General features: G+C 40.7%; 1 protein-coding gene across 6 annotated transcripts in view; it reads right to left on the bottom strand.

Moving 5' to 3' along the window:
• Window positions 1-17,715, bottom strand: part of LOC129702176 (ecto-NOX disulfide-thiol exchanger 2-like) — a 157,729-nt gene that overhangs the window by 9,975 nt on the left and 130,039 nt on the right. For all 6 annotated transcript variants that reach the window (XM_055643798.1, XM_055643794.1, XM_055643797.1 and 3 more), the window contains 4 exons: window positions 10,811-10,995; window positions 6,762-6,869; window positions 4,751-4,795; window positions 691-796 (listed from right to left, as the gene is read on the bottom strand). In XM_055643798.1, the coding sequence (XP_055499773.1) occupies window positions 691-796; window positions 4,751-4,795; window positions 6,762-6,869; window positions 10,811-10,995 (444 nt within the window). The remainder of the gene's footprint in view (window positions 1-690; window positions 797-4,750; window positions 4,796-6,761; window positions 6,870-10,810; window positions 10,996-17,715) is intronic.

Below are 17,715 nucleotides of genomic sequence, written 5' to 3'. Positions count from 1 at the left end.
GGAGTAATCGAAGATTAATATCACAAAAGCGTTTTCATGAATTTACTGAGACAAAGGGAGTATTGGAGATGGAATTTGCTTCCATTCATGGTTGGCAGGAAATGTGATGCAAAACCCGTCTACGATTGGCCTTATCTGCTTTCTGTCTAAAGAATTCCACAGATTCACCTTATCTCTGTCATTAATAGCTTGCCCCTTATCCTGTTTCTGGACATCCAGTCACCTGGAACATCCTTCCTGCATCTAATCTGTCTGGTTATGTTAGAATTTTGTAGGTTTCAACAAGATCTCCTCTTAGTTTTGTAAACTCCAATGAATATAAGCTGAATTGGTCCAATCACTCCTCATATGCCTGCATGCTATCCCAGAAATCAGTCGTGAATCGTCACTGGAATCCATTCATAGCAAGAACATCCTTCCTCAGGTAACGACACCATATTGCACACAATACCCAAGGTGCAATCTCTCCAATGCTTTATACAATTGCAGTAAGACATTACTGCTCCTGCTAAACTTACATGTAACCTGTCCAATTGTAGAACTTTTTTAAACAATTACAGCAATATTCTCTTATGTATTTTAGTCGAGGCACAAGTAAACAATGGTAATCAAGTAAATATTCAATTCATTATGTTTAACTGATTTTCTGTACTGTTTCATGAACACAAATAGGTTTGTAATATCTCTTACCCACAAGTAATGCTTCCCTCTCTGATCGGACAGGCCCCGGGATGACCTTGTCCAACTCACCATCCTGCTCTTGAATGGAGCCCAATATTGTACACCTTGTGATATTCTGTGTAGTGAAACATAGATTTAAAGAAACATCACTTTGCTAACAATAAAACACGTGCTACTTTTATTTATGAAATTAGAAAATCAGATCAACAAGTATTCTATTGATATACAGTCTTATTGATAAGCAGTAAAGTAATTTTACAGTTCCTCTAAAAAGACTAGTCGAGGCCTAGAAATCCCCCCTAAAAATACTGATTTCAGTAATACAAAATACCCCAGCCTAATTTTTCAAACAAACTCAGAAAAAAGCAGGGTAAGGGCAGTAAATCATAGATGCATTCACTTATCAGATCAGTATTAAACCACCAGCCTAGTCCCAACAACCGCCACAATCTATAAAGCCCTGCTGACTCATCTCTAACTTTTATACTGTATTGGAAGTTTAGAGAGTTTGCTAACGTCTGGAAAAGACAGCAGGTCGAGATCTCTCAATTTACCAAAACACAAATGTTACACCTCTAACAGATTTTCATTTTTCATTGCGAAGGAAGACTCTTGAAGAAATGTTAATGTCTTTGTCTTTAACAATAGACAACAGGTGCAGGAGTAGGTCGTTCGGCCCTTCGAGCTAGCACCGCCATTCAATGTGATCATGGCTGATCATCCCCAATCAGTACCCCATTCCTGCCTTCTCCCCATATCCCCTGACTCCGCTATCTTTAAGAGCCCTATCTAGGTCTCTCTTGAAAGTATCCAGAGAACCGGCCTCCACCGCCCTCTGAGGCAGAGAATTCCACACTCACACCTCTGTGAGAAAAAGTGTTTCCTTGTCTCCGTTCTAAATGGCTTACCCCTTATTCTTAAACTGTGGCCCCTGGTTCTGGACTCCCCCAACATCGGGAACATGTTTCCTGCCTCCAGCGTGTCCAAACCCTTATCAATCTTATATGTTTCAATAAGATCCACCTCTCATCCTTCTAAACTCCAGAGTATACAAGCCAGCTGCTCCATTCTCTCAGCATATGACAGTCCCGCCACCCCGGGAATTAACCTTGTAAACCTACGCTGCACTCCTTCAATAGCACGAATGTCCTTCATCAAATTAGGGGAAAAAAAACTGTACACAATACTCCAGGTGTGGTCTCACTAGGGTCCTATACAACTGCAGAATGACCTCTTTGCTCCTATACTCAACTCCTCTTCTTATAAAGGCCAACATGCCATTTGGTTTCTTCACTGCCTGCTGTACCTGCATGCTTACTTTCATTGACCGATGACCAAGGACCCCCAGATCCGGTTGTACTTCCCATTTTCCCAACTTGACACAATTTAGATAGTAATCTGCCTTCCTGCTTTTGCTACCAGTGGATAACCTCACATTTATCCACATTAAACGGCATCTGCCATGTATCTGCCCACTCACCCAACTTGTCCAAGTCACCCTGCATTCTCACAGCATCCTCCTCACAGTTCACACTGTCACCCAGCTTTGTGTCATCTGCAAATTTGCTAATGTTACTTTGAATCCCTTCATCTAAATCATTGATATATATTGTAAATAGCTGCGGTCCCAGCACCGAGCCCCACTAGTACCCCACTAGTCACTGCCTGCCATTCTGAAAGGGACCCATTGTCCCTACTCTTTGTTTCCTGTCTGCCAACCAATTTTCTATCCATGTCAGCACTCTACCCCCAACACCATGTGCCCTAATTTTGCCCACAAATCTCCTATGTGGGACCTTATCTGAAAGTCCAGGTACACTACATCCACTGGCACTCCCTTATCCATATTCCTAGTTACATCCTCAAAAAATTCCTGGAGCATGATTTTCCCTTCGTAAATCCATGCTGACTCGGATTCTGGCCTGCTATCCAAATGTGCCACTATTTTATCCTTTATAATTGACTCCAGCATCTACCCCACCACCGATGTCAGGCTAACTGCTCTATAATTCCGTTTTCTCCCTACCACCTTTCTTAAAAAGTGGGATAACATTAGCGACCCCCCAATCCACAGGAATTAATCCTGAATGTATAGAACATTGGAAAATTATCACCAATGCGTCCACGATTTCTAGAGCCACTTCCTTAAGTACCCTGGGATGCAGACCATCAGGCCCTGGGGATTTATCAGCCTTCAGTTCCATCAGTCCACCCAGCATCATTTCCTGCCTAATGTGGATTTCCTTCAGTTCCTCCGTCAACCCAGATCCTCTGCCCACTAGTACATCAGGAAGATTGTTTGTGTCCTCCTTTGTGAAGATGGATCCAAAGTACCTGTTCAACTCATCTGCCATTTCCTTGTTCCCCATAATAAATTCACCTTTTTCAGTCTTCAAAGGTCCAACTTTGGTCTTAACTAATTTTCTCCTCTTCACATACCTAAAGAAGCTTTTACTATCCTCCTTTAAATTCTTGGCTAGCTTACCTTCGTACCTCATTTTTTCTCCCCATATTGCCTTTTTAGTTATCTTCTGTTGCTCTTTAAACATTACCCAATCCTCTTGCTTCCCGCTCATCTTTGCTACGTTGTACTTCTCTTTTATTTTTATACTGTCCCTGACATCCCTTGTCAGACACGGTCGCCCCTTACTCCCCTTGGAACACATGCATATTGAAACTCCAATGCAGTTCAACTATTTCTTGGTGCCCTTTTCTAAATGATTTTGCATACTAATTCTATTAACTTTCTGGTTTTCCATTCAAAAAGGGATTTATTGAATGTAGCTGGTTGATGTAGAAGGAATGGATGAGGGTAATTTATTTGACAGGAATTATTGATTCCAGACATTGGGGAAGGGGGGGTAATAGTGTATAAATCTCAAAATGATGATGGTGACATACATATAATAAAAGGGTGTACATTGTTCATAAACATAGCTTCAAGAACAAGTTTCCAGGCATGTTGAGAATACATATCACACAACCATTATATGCATTTAATTAATAATTCACTTTTCTTGGACTTCCAAATGGATATGACCTCCAATTAGATATATTTCAGGTTATAAAATAATGATATAATCCACCATTCATATTCGTTCTCAACTTTGATCCAATTATCAAATTAAATAGATGTTTTCTACATTATAAAAGTGACAATATTGCATAGTGATTGCATGTAATGTGGCTAGAAGTGGTGCTAACACTGGGAATTTGGTAAACCAAAAATGTAATGAAGAGTGGGAATGGTGGTGCTAAAGTACATCTTAATTTAACGTTATTCAGATGCAAGATTAAGCAATTTTTGAAACAAATAAACTAGTAACGTGTGAAAATATTAAGTAATGAACTGAGGGAGATGCTGGATTCTAATTAGTAGAAGCTCGGCATGGCTCCTCTCTCCTAAACCACATGGGAAATCTAAGAATTTCATCAATAACATTTATTTCTATCATGAGCTCTGAAAGAGGTGCAATGTTTAATTCATTTGAAAATGAAGCAAATTATTCCAGACCCTGGACTGATAAGTAACAAGGAAATTTGCATCACAGAAGTGCTTGATATGAGAGATTCTAACCATCTTAATATTCAAAGACACAATCACTGCTGAGTGCTCTGCAATCAACAAAACATTGACCAGCCATGTAAATACTGTGCATACTATTACAGGATATCTTGTACCACAATCCTAGTTTAATTTTAAATGGTGTACTAAGTGAATTTTTGGTTCTTTCGATACATTTCATGATGCATTTGTTCTTTTTAGTAGTCAAATTTGTTTCATTATGCTTTTACTCATAATCAAATCCTTTGACCATTCTCGAAGACTTCCAGGTTTCTTGACTAGGGTTCCCAAAATTGACCATATTGCTGAAAGTACTACCTTCAGCTTGGATAAAACCTGTATTATTCATACTTTATACTTCTGCTTAATATATCCAACTGGTATTTGCAAATTAATTTGTACCTACGGAAAATCAACATGCAGCAAATCAGCTCCAAATATAATACAAATCTTTACAGTTGACAAATCTGAGGATTATTTTAAATGAAAAAGACATTCACTTACATTTCCTTCATTATCGGTTTCATCCATATCATCGCCTGCACTCTCCTGGTAAATATAACACAAATTAATTGATTATATCGTAAAAAGAAGATAATAATTTTCCACAAAGTATTCTTATGGATATTTATTCATACCTTTCTGATCATTCATTTGTGTGGTGATCGATGCTATCTTAGCTTATATACATAGTTTAATATTTTTTGCAAGCAAATGAATGTCAGATCATTTTTAACTTCTTGCATTTTGTTTCCTTTAGGGAAGTTTCCACAAAATATTTATTTTCTGGTAGACCAGCTTGATGCAGAAATTTTATTTGCATTGGAAATCTTGATGCGGAAAGTACACCATACTTCCCTGCAAATTTATTTATTTTATGTTTAAAAATGTAACAATGGAAGAAAATCAAAAATATTTAATTTCTGCGTTATAGAGGTAATCTTCATAGCAAGCATTGCAGTAGCATTTTAACTCAAAAACAAGTATAAAGTATGGATAATTTAGGCTTTAGTTTTGAAAGAAAAACATCAAAAACTGCCAATCCTACAGAAATAGGGCAAACACAAAAGTAGACTACTAAAAGCTGAAGAGTGCATTTTATCATAACGGAGAGACAGATAGCAGATACAATTTCATATAGATAATGTAGAATATTAACTTTGAGTGAAAGAAAACTTTAAAGGTGGAGAGGAAAAAGAGAAGAGAACAATAATGGGTTATAAACTAGTCATTAAGTAGACCCTAACATAGAAACATAGTGTAAAACAAAAACATCTGTTGCCACTTTATAACCTTATCCATATAAATATGTTTGAGGACCAAAAATGACCAATGTGAAGTTTGGTAGACACCTGGAACTGAAGATGTTGGAATCATGAGCAAAATACAAAGTGCTGGAGGAACTCTGCAGATCCAGTAACATTTGTGGAGGAAATAAACATATGATTTTTTGGGTTGGGACCCTTCTTCTGTCTTAGATAGTAATGGGGGTAGAAAGCTGTAAAAGAGAGGTGGGGGGGGGGGATAAAGCCTGGCAAGTAATAGGTGGATAGAGGCGAGGAGGCTTTTGATTGTCAGATATGTGGTGTAAATGACAAAGGCTAGAGATGAAAAGGAAACTAATGGTGTCAGATAAGGAGAGAAAAGGGTGAAGAGTAAAGCCAAAAGGAGGGATATAGGTGGAAGGAGACAGGGAGAAAGGAAAAGAGTGGGGATAAAATCAGGGGCTCAATGATGAGAGATGAGCGTATGAAAGGGGAAAGGAGCAAGGTGACTGAATGCGAGAGATAGTAGGAGAAATGGGTGTGCACCAACGTGGGGTGGGTGACAGGGAAGAGAGGGTGGGGGTATTACTTGAAATTGGAAAATTCAAGGTTCATACCATTGCTTTGTATGCTAACCAAGCACAATATGAAGTGCTGTTTCTCTAGTTTATGTACTGCCTCATTCTGGCAATGGAGGCCAAGAACAAAAAGATTGGTTTGGGAATGGGAAGGGGAGTTAAAATGGTCAGCGACAGTGAGATCCAGTAGGCACTGGCAGACAGAGCACAATTGTTGGATGAAACAGTCCAAAAGTCAATGCTTAGTGCCAATGTAAAGGAAGCTACGCTGGGAGCTATGAATGCAATAGACAAGGATGGAAGACGTGCACGTGATCTACTGACTCACCATGAAGGCTGCTGGGGTCCCTGGATGGAGGTGAGGGAGCATTCCTTTGGGCAGGCATTACATCTCCTGTGGTTGCAGGGGAAGCTACACGGTGAGAGGGCAGGTTGGACGGGAAGGAATGAGTGAACTAAGGAGTACAAAGGGAGTGGTCTCTGTGGAATGTGGAAAGAGGTGGGAATGAGAAGATATAACGTGTGGTGGAATCACTTTATAGTTTGGTGGTCTGTTTGAAGTAGAAAAGGATAAACATTATAAGCTTAATGTTGAATCCTGTGTAAAACAAAAATGATTGTTCAGAAATAGAAACCACTAGTAAATCGTTAATGCAGTTCCCACGCTCTCACCTTGTTTTTAAATGTCTCCAATAACATTTCTGCATTTTGTTTGTCTTCCTCTGCCTTTTGCAATTCAGCTTCTTTCTTTTTACAATCTTCCCGTACATTCAAAAGTTGCTGCCAATATTAGGAGAACAAAGTCACTCAAAATAGATCACATTAGAACATACAACAGTACAGCTAAGGAACAGGCCCTTCAGCTCATAATAAATCCATTGGGCATGATGCCAAGTTATACTAGTATTCTCTTATTACCATTTTATATATTATATATTTTTATTTCAATAACTATTACTAATTTGTGAGCATTAAGTTTCTGTAGTGGTGAAGACATGCCCATTGGTGGATATGTAAGTCATCACATAATTGTAATAATGTATTTGGCTCCTTGCTCTGTTCCTGGGCTCAACACTTACCTGCAGCGGGCAGGAGCTGTCACCTCACCTGAGATCCAGGCTCAGCACCAGACCCACAACCTCCGTGATGCAGACTCCAACAGCACGTGGTCTGACTGCTGGGTCCTACTGCTCCCCTCCTCCTACAAGGCACCTCAGTAGTGATGTCCCTTTCCTCCTCTTTAAACCAGGCTATCCCGACCACACCCCACCCATACAATAGTCTTCACGCCCCCCTCCTCTCTGAACACCCACCATCTCCCCAACAAATCTCGCCTCGGCCTTTGTCCACTCCGCGACCCTCCTCTGACACTGATCCTAACCCCCACCCTTGTCATTCTTCAGCATCTCCCCTGACCTCCCCCTTTCTGATACGGAACGGTCTGTCCTCAATAGAGGGCCTCACTTTCGTTCCCCTCCGCCCCCACCTCAATGAGTTCCGGCTTCACCACGATGTAGACCTCTTCTTCCATCGTCTCGTTTTCCATGGGAAAGAGTCCTCACCACCCAGTGATGACCCCTTCTCTCGTCTCCACTGGTCCCCCTGCTCTTGGATTCCCCAGAACAGATTTCTACCCTCTCTAGACCTCTACTGCCAGCATGACATCAACACTCTACTTCTCCACTCCCCTTACCCTTCTCACCCCCTCTGAACGTACCGCAATCCGCTCATTCTGCAGCAACCCTAACATTATAATTAAACCCGCCAACAAGGGAGGCGCCGTGGTAGTCTGGAGCGCTGACCTCCACCGGGCTGAGGCCACGCGACAACTCTCAGACACCTCCTCCGAATTATGTTTGGACCATGATACCACAGATGAGCACCAGGCCTTAATCGCAAACACCATTACTGATTTCATCACTTCTGGCTGTCTGCCTTTCACAGCCTTCAACCATATCTTTACGCAGCACCACATAGCCCGTTTTTACCTTCTCCGCAAAATCAACAAACACAACTGCCCTGGCAGACCCATTGTTACTGCCTGCTCCTGTCCCACGGAAATGATTTCCACATACCTCGACTCCATCCTATCCCCCCTGGTCCAATCTCTCCCGATCTATGTTCAAGATACCTCACATGCCCATCATCGCTTTAATGACTTCTGCTTTCCGAGCCGCAACTCCCTCATCTTTACTATGGACGTTCAGTCACTCTACACCTCCATCCCCCACCATATAACCATATAACAATTACAGCACGGAAACAGGCCATCTTGGCCCCACAAGTCCGTGCCGAACAACATGGACTATCAACTTCACCACCAATTTTCATCCTGCACTCAAATTTACTTGGACCATCTCCGACACTTCCCTCTCCTTTCTTGATCTCACAGACTCCATCACAATAAATAGAATATTGACTGGTGTCTATTACAAACCCACTGACTCCCACAATTATCTCGACTACACTTCTTCCCATCCTGCTTCCTGCAAGGATTCTATCCCTTTCTCCCAATTTCTCCGTCTACGCCGTATCAGCGTTCAAGTTGAGGTGTTCCTACTAGAACATCCGAGATGTCCTCATTCTTTCGGGAACGGGTCGTGTCCCCTCGGTACCCCGCAGCTCCGCCCTTGCTCCCCCTCACCCTAGTCTCAACAGAGTCCCCCTAGTCCTTAACTTCCACCCCATCAGCCGTCGCATACAACACAAAATCCTCCGAAATTTCCGCACCTCCAACGGGATCCCACCACTAGCCACATTTTCCCATCTCCATCCCTTTCTGCCTTCTGAAGAGACCGTTTCCTTGGCAACTCCCTGATTAACCCAACACTTCCCACCCAAACCACTCCCTCCCCAGGTACCTTCCCTTATAACCGCAGAAGATGCAACACATGTTGCTATATCTCCTCCCTCAACTCTGTCCAGGGACCACAACAGTCCATTTAGGTTAGGCAGAGGTTCGCTTGCACCTCCTCCACCATCTACTGTATCCGTTGTTCAAGATGTGGACTCTTATACATCGACGAGACCAAACACAGACTGGACGATCGTTTCGCGGAACACCTTCGCTCAGCCCGTAAACCAACCTGATCTCCCGGCTGCTGGACACTTCAATTCTCCTTCCCATTCCTACACAGACCTTTCTGTCCTCGGTTTCCTCCATTGTCAGAGTGAGGCTAAACACAAATTGGAGGAACAGCACCTCATATTTCGCTAGGGCAGCTTACAGCCCAGTGCTATGAATATTAATTTCTCTCACTTCAGGTAGCCCCGGCATTCCCTCTGTCTCTATCCCTCCCTCACCCAAGTCGAACTGGCTTCTCATTTTCACCCTACAAACAGCTTACAATGGCCTGTTTCCTTTATCATGGTTAGTTTTTTGCATATCTTTCATTCATTGTTCTTTATCTCTCCACATCACCGTCTACATCTCTCATTTCCCTTATCCCTAACCAGTCTGAAGAAGGGTCTCGACCCGAAACGTCACCCGTTCCTTCTCTCCAGAGATGCTGCCTGTCTCGCTGAGTTATGTCAGCTTTTGGTGTCTATCTTTGGTTTAAACCAGCATCTGCAGTTCCTTCTCACACAACTCCAGCAGCAGTTAGTCATCATCTAAGTACAGGGGACATCTATAAGGGCCCTGTTCATTTCAATAGGTCTGCTAATATTCATTTAGAAGATAAGAATGGCAGGTTTATAATTTTCAAAACTTATTTTAATTATTATTCATTTACATGTGGAGAGTTTTAAATGAATTATTACTTGGATTATTTTGTCGAGTTAATTATTTCAATACTGAGCTCGCAGAAAGCCTTTGGAGTGGGGTACAAGGTTGGGCCTCAGTTTCCACATTTGCTCTGCACAGTTCACTTTGCTTTGTGGAATAACTGCTTTATTGAACATAGAGGCTGATATAGGTCACAGCCAGAAAAGGCTAAGTGTATTGCGACTTCTGCGGTTGGATGTGAAGCTCAAGGTCAGTCCAGCTCAATGTATGACAGGCAGATAAACGATAATTTGTTCGATCTAAAACTAAGAACACTTTTTTAAGCCTTTAGGAATAAAAGGATTCTTCAGCAGAATATGTTCAATATTTATGAGCTATTAGGATAGTGGTATTTTGCCCGTGGCTATAAATTTGATTCCATTGTGAACAGAAATTACTGGTGATGGATTTTAGATTGCTTTTACAAGTATCTAACACATACTACAATATCGTTGCTGAGCTCCACAGCTGATATTCATTATTTTTTTAAAAATGTTACAGCTATACGTTTCTCAGCAGCAATATAATTGTTGCTTCAATCCATATCAATTATTTAGCACCAGTACTCAGATCATAACATCTTCAGAATTGGCTGTTTGTAATCTTTTTTTACTCTATACGGTGAAGGGCACTTAAAAACAAATGCATATGGTTTCACAATGCTTTATGTTTCTGCAAATACTTCAATCACAACCTAACATCTGCAGTTCCTTGTGTCTACTGCTCATTCATAGTTCAATTCAAAAATAGGAATAACTATCCAGCTCCATCTTTTCTATAGGTGCGATTTTACTGGAGAGGTCTGGATTAAGCCTAAAGTGATGAGTGTCAGTAGTGAGGAAGCTAGAGTAATGTCTTTTCTTTAAAATAAACTTTTGATATCTAAAACAATAATCAACAAAATTGTCTTGCATTGAATGATTATTTAAAACAAAAGTAAAGGAGCCATCAGTACCTGCTGCATCCCTTGCAATGTCTGTTGCAGTAGTTTTAGTTGTTGGTCCTTTGTGGCCTCTTCTTCTGTGTTATAGAGCTTACCCTGCTCATGTTTTAGTAAATCTACCTCATTTCTGTAGGCATCAAGCTGACAACGCAGACTGTCATTCTCTTCTTTAAGTGCTTCAGCCTGAGATGCAAGTTCTGCAATGGTGGTAAAATAAATAATTTTAAAATGATGCTGAGAGAGAAAAAAATGCTATGTTCTTAAATCCATCCATATATAATGCGACCAATATGAAATCGAAGACACACAATAATGGAATTTAAAACTTAAAATGCTACAACTTCATTTTGGTTTAATCTGTTCAGTGCTACCCCCGAGTATGCTCGGGTCATGGTCAATAGCAAAAATCAAACTTGGCAGTGAACAGGTTCAAGGTGGAGGCAGAAACTAATTCTGCAGAAAATCCATGCCCTAAAAACTGGCTACTTTCCTAGATCAAATTGATCAATGGCATTTTTACTATCGGCACCCTTTCAACCCACTCCTTCCACTGCGACGAGAATCTCAAATGAATAAACACGTGCAGTCGCCCTAATCCACCATCATAGGAACAGCAAAAGTGGCTGGTCAATTAATCTCACGTCTATTTCTAATACCGCTGCTCCTCCTACACATTCCACAAGCACATATTATCAAAAAAACATGATACTTTGAATTAAGTATTTTGCGAATGTTAATTACATTGCTCGTTGCAAATTTTTGATGATTACATTTCTATAAATTTGAAGACATTTAAGATTATTGGGTGATTATATTCCAAACTAATCAGAGACAATTAAATAGACATTATAGACGCAAAATGGTGGAGTAATTCAGTGGGAAAGGCTGCACCTCTGGTGAGAAGGATTGGGTGACATTTCGGGTCGAGATCCTACAGACTCCCACTAAATCCTTCGATAGGTTTCTTTGACATCAGGGGAAAGCACCTTTGATGATTGCAGGCCAACGTGCAGGTAAACATACAGCTAAGCATGATCATTTAACAACTTAAAGAGGGTACACACAAAAATACTGTGGGTCATTTTGCTGTATTTGAAGGTGGGGAGGTGGAGATACTTTCCTGAATATCCTCTAAAAAAAACTTTTAAAATTAAGCCTGTGGAACTCATTGCCTGGAGGGCTGTGGAGGCCAAGTCAGTAGATTTTTTTTAAGGCAGAGAAAGACATATTCTTGATTAGAACAGGTGTCAAGGGTTATGGGGAGAAGGCAGGAAAATGGGATTAGGTGGCAGAAGTCAGCCAAGATTAAATGGAGTAGACTCGATGGGCCGAATGGGCTAATTCTATTACTATAACTTATGAAAATAATAGACCAAGTTCATGAAGCAGTTCAGTATTTATCCCTCTGTATTTATTCCTTGCATCCTGTTGCAGCATTTCTCACAGTTGGACCTTTTTGATTTGTAAAAAAAAATAATCTTTGATCTTGGCTTGCAGCTGTTTTAGCAATTCTGTTTCACTTTTTTAAGGCACAGCTCCCAACACGTTTGTTTTTTTTTTGCAAGTGTTAGCAGCTATTGCTATAATGGCCTCATAATATTTTTTCTATTTCCATTTAATGATGTTTCATTTGGCATTGTATGCATAATATGTCAAATATTTTTTTATTTTCCTTTCTTTGAAAGAGGCTTGTTATTCTTTTTCATTTGTTTCTTCTTTCTACTCATACTGGCCAGCATGGTGATTGTTTTATAATGACAGTAGCAGACCATTTAACCCTTAACTATGGCACCAGTCAAGATGATGGTGTCATTCTTCAAACCATTTGAATATCTTAATTCCATATTATTTTATATCTTTGTCGTGGAAAAAAAAAACCCTTGATCACAATATTGTAATCTGTCCACAAAAATACTAATGGACCTTGGTCACATTTCACTGAACAAAGAACCACTTGTAAGGACAATTCATCCTCTCTAAGACAAGGTGTCTATAATATGATAATACATAATATTCTAGAGCTTTTCTTCCTCCAACTTATATGCTAGCGTTCTAGTTATAAAGCCTAATATTCCATTGGTAATTTTAATTAGCATCCTGGAGTGACTGCTCCTAGAGTCGAATAAAAGGAACCCAGACATTAGCATAGAGGTCCATTGGGAGCAGTCGTGTTGGGGGGGCAAGTGCCGTGTTGGGGGGCAAGTGCTGAGGCTTCGGTAAGGAGGCTGAGCAGAGGGTGACGGGAAGACAAGGTAAAGTCTGGTTTTTTTTTTGTGCGACTCTTCCTTGGTCTTAATGTAGTAGAGAGGGCAGTTAAGGCCCCCCCCTCCTGCAGGATGTGCAAAGTCAGCGACACTTCCACAGTCCCCGAGGACTGCACCTGTGGGATGCATTGGGAGAAGGCATTGATAGCAAGTTCAGTATTCTGTCCGGATCAACAGAAGCATGGCAGGGATCAAGGAAAGATGAATGGATAAAACTGTAATTATTTCATAACTAGAGGCCTGACAGGTAAGGCGGATGAACTGAGATGTGGATTTTCATGCAAATGTGACATTATGTGAGGGAGAGGGAGAGGGAGAGGGAGAGAGCAAAGCTTGGCCTATTGTTAGGTAATTGGGCAGGGCAAGTGACTGAAGTATCAGTGGGAGAGTCTTTTGGGACCAGTGACCACAGTTCTATTAAAATAGTTATGAATAAGGACAGGGCTGGTTGACGTTAAAGTTCTAAATTGAAGCTAACTTTTTGGGGATCAGACAGGAACTTGACCCTAACCCTAATGCAAAAGCAGATTGGAGTACATTGTTTGCAGGCAAAGAGATGTCTGCAAAGTGGGATGCTTTTAGAAGTGAGAGTTCAAGGTTTGCATGTTCCTGTTCGAGTAGAAGATTAAACCTAATACCTTTGGTAGGAAACCCATTGGAGTATTCTGAGGAATACTATTTCATATTTACATTTCGATAGGCACGGTAGACTAGATATAATGGTTTTGTATGTTGGAGATTGTGCTTCACAAATTTGATTGTTGTTTTATAGAAGTAACCAAGGAAATTGACAAGGGCAGGCCATCTATATGGATTTCAGCAAGGCCTTTACGGTTCCACGAGGTAGGCTGCCCTGAAAGGCTAGATACAAAATTGGCTTCATAATAGGAAGCACAGGGTGGTGGTGGAATGTTGTTCTTCAGCCTGGAGGCCCATGACCAGTGGTGAGCCTCAGGGATTGGTGCTGGGTCCATTGCTGTTTGTCATCTATAGGAATGATTTGGATGATAATGTACAAGGTATGATTAGTAAGTTTGCTGATGACACTAAAATAGGTGGTCGTTTTTATTATATTACAATGTTCCTTTTGTTTTAGGTTATTTCTCATCTCTATACAACAATGGGGGTGCTTTTATGTGTCATGTTCTTGCTCCTATTCAGGTATATGTAATCATTCCATATTTTATCAAATTATTTTCTGAAGATATTATTTGTAGTATAACCGGTAACAGTTTGACCAGCTTGTTGTCATCCATCCAAACAATATGAAGGAAGCATTTGAAAAGGCTAGAATCTTATTAACTGATATTAAGTTTTACTGCATAAAAAAGATTGCATCATCCTACTATGAAACATGCTTTCAATCCAGAACGCACCATAAATTTGACTGAGATTCTTATTTTCTCATGCAATGCATTTTCAGTGCTATAAATCTGAGCCTGCAGGTCCAGCCAATGACACTTGTTTGGCAGCCACAGAGAATAAGGTCTCCATAGTACATAGCTGTTCCGAAATTCCATTTAAAATACCTCTTTAATTGAAATGGGGAAACTGCTGCAGAGTTCTCGACAGATTGTTTTCACTGGTTGACAAGTACTCGTACACATCAGAGGAGCAAAGTTTCTCATATGAAACAAATCATCACAAAGGTTTATGTCACTTTGCAGATACAGTGCCCTCCATAATACTTGGGACACAGACCCATCATTTATTTATTTACCTCTGTACTCCACAATTTGAGATTTGTAATAGAAAAAATCACATGTGGTTAAAATGCACATTGTCAGATTTTATTAAAGAGTATCTTTATACATTTTGGTTTCAACATGTAGAAATTACAGCTGTGTTTATACATAGTCCTCCCCCATTTCACGGCACCATAATGTTTGAGACACATGGCTTCACAAATGTTTGTAATTGCTCAGGCATGTTTAAATGCTTCCTTAATGCAGGTATTAGAGACTTCTCAACACCTAGTCTTTCCTCCAGTCTTTCCATCATCTTTGGAAACTTTTATTGCTGTTTCTCAACATGAGGACCAAAGTTGTGCCAATGAAAGTCAAATAATCCATTATGAGACTGAGTAACAAGAATAAAACTGTTGGAGACATCAGCCAAACCTTGGGCTTACCAAAATTAACTGTTTGGAACATCATTAAAAAGAAAGAGAGCACTGGTGCGCTTGCTAATCGCAAAGGGACTGGCAGGCCAAGGAAGACCTGATGCCAGAAGAATTCTCAGCTGATGACAGAAGAATTCTCTCTATAATAACGAAAAACGCTGAATGTACTTGCTCACATAAGCTGTGGGCCGAGGTGGTTTTTTTTGTTTCATTTCGTGACCCAAATCACGTATCTACCTATATTTTTAACATATTATGTAAAAATAATATATAAATCACACCTAAAACTTGTCAAGAACAAAATCTGCATATATCTTTTAAATATGCGAAAAACCTCAAATTTTCCGAGTAGTAATTGTCCTATGAAAGGACGTTTGACATTGGATCGGACGCCAATTGACCAATCATGCGCTTCGTTTCAAGCTAGCTAGGCAGGGACTCACAGTCATTGGACCAGTGAAACATTGTGAAGCAACTAGAACTGAAAGGTAAGATCTAAAGTCTGAATTCATGTAAAATTAATCGGTATGGATTTTAATTAATTTAATTTCAACCATGGGGGGGGGGGTCTCTAACATAAATATAGGCTCATTGTAACTTAAAATGAATACTCATCGAGTAAACATAAGGGCATTCGATTCTTGGTCAGGATGTGACATTTACATCAGAAACAAGACGTTTTACTCTTAAAGCGACTGGAAGATGCCTTACAGGTCCATCCCCCCAGCCTGGCACTGCCCCAGTCCCACTACGGCCGTGACCCCCACTCTGCACACTGCCAGTCAGTTGGGTTCAGTAAACGGGGAAACCTACAGGAACTGCCCCGACCCATGAATTAGGCTGGTTCAGGATCCGGACATCTGCGGCAGTCTCACTCAACATACACACTCACAATTATATTCATTATATTATTTTTATCCAAGAAATTTCAATTAGATATACTTCAAAATGTACATTCTTTTGTTAAAATAGCCCTCATGACTTACTAATGTTTTAATGGACTTTATTAAAATCTGACAACGTGCACTTTAACCGCGTGCATTTTTCTATTACTAATCTCAAATTGTGGAAGACAGAGGCAAATAAATAAATGATGGGTCTTTGTCCCAAACATTATGGAGGGTAACCATGCACATATGTCTTGACTGCTCTCTGCCTGGAGGTCACAGTCCCTGAAACTTCAAACTCCCATTTCCAGAATCACTGCAGGTGGTTACATTTAACCTATGTCACATTTCACAACATAAGCATGGTCACCTATGCTCCATGTGGCAGGAGAAGGGACTTAATCTTCCACATTGAGGATTAGGTCTTCCAGCATTACCAGGCTTCAGAGACATGTAATTCCTGAGGCTCATGTCAGAATTTTGAGCTCTTCGTGAATTGCAAAGCTTCAATTGTTTCAATATGACATTGTGACCACATGGGTTTCCCCTAGGTGCTCCTATAGATATGCAGGTTTGTATGTTAATTGTCCTAATGTGCTAGGAGTTGATAGAAAGTGGGAGAACATAGAAATAATGTGAACCGACGATTGATAGTCAGAGTGGTCTCAGTGGGCCAAAGGACCCGTTTCCATGCTATATCTCTAATCTAATCTTGGATAAATCACCTTTACAGTACTTTGTGGCTATCTTCCATTTCATAGTTTCATCTCTGGTGGTTGAGACTGCAGCAAGGTGGGAACATTAACTGTGGGTTATTCTAGTTTAGGTCTCAGGTTTTGAACATTGCCCGTGAACAGAGATGGAAATGGTATCCAAATTACATTGGTGGTCCATCAGGATTGTAGATGACTTGTTTCCTCTTTAATTTGATAGATTCATAAACCCTTCCACACAGAGGGCAGTGGATTCCTTAAGAGGAGAGTGGGTGTGTAGTGTACAAGGTATGCTTTAGGCTGTCACTTATACTGTTGTGTGTTGTCAGCACTTGGCTTTCATAGCAAAAGGATTTGAGTATAGGAGCAGGGAGGTTCTACTGCAGTTGTACAGGGTCTTGGTGAGACCACACATGGAGTATTGCATACAGTTTTGGTCTCCAAATCTGAGGAAGGACATTATTGCCATAGAGGGAGTGCAGAGAAGATTCACCAGACTGATTCCTGGGATGTCAGGACTGTCTTATGAAGAAAGACTGGATAGAATTGGTTTATACTCTCTAGAATTTAGGAGATTGAGAGGGGATCTTATAGAAACTTACAAAATTCTTAAGGGGTTGGACAGGCTAGATGCAGGAAGATTGTTCCCGATGTTGGGGAAGTCCAGGACAAGGGGTCACAGCTTAAGGATAAGGGGGAAATCCTTTAAAACCGAGATGAGGAGAACTTTTTTCACACAGAGAGTGGTGAATCTCTGGAACTCTCTGCCACAGAGGGTAGTTGAGGCCAGTTCATTGGCTATATTTAAGAGGGAGTTAGATGTGGCCCTTGTGGCCAAGGGGATCAGAGGGTATGGAGAGAAGGCAGGTACGGGATACTGAGTTGGATGATCAGCCATGATCATATTGAATGGCAGTGCAGGCTCGAAGGG

Source organism: Leucoraja erinacea, chromosome 12, assembly GCF_028641065.1.
Source record: "Leucoraja erinacea ecotype New England chromosome 12, Leri_hhj_1, whole genome shotgun sequence".
NCBI classification, from domain to species: domain Eukaryota; kingdom Metazoa; phylum Chordata; class Chondrichthyes; order Rajiformes; family Rajidae; genus Leucoraja; species Leucoraja erinaceus.
Note: the sequence above shows the minus strand (reverse complement) of the source record. Positions and strands in the feature narration are given on the sequence as shown.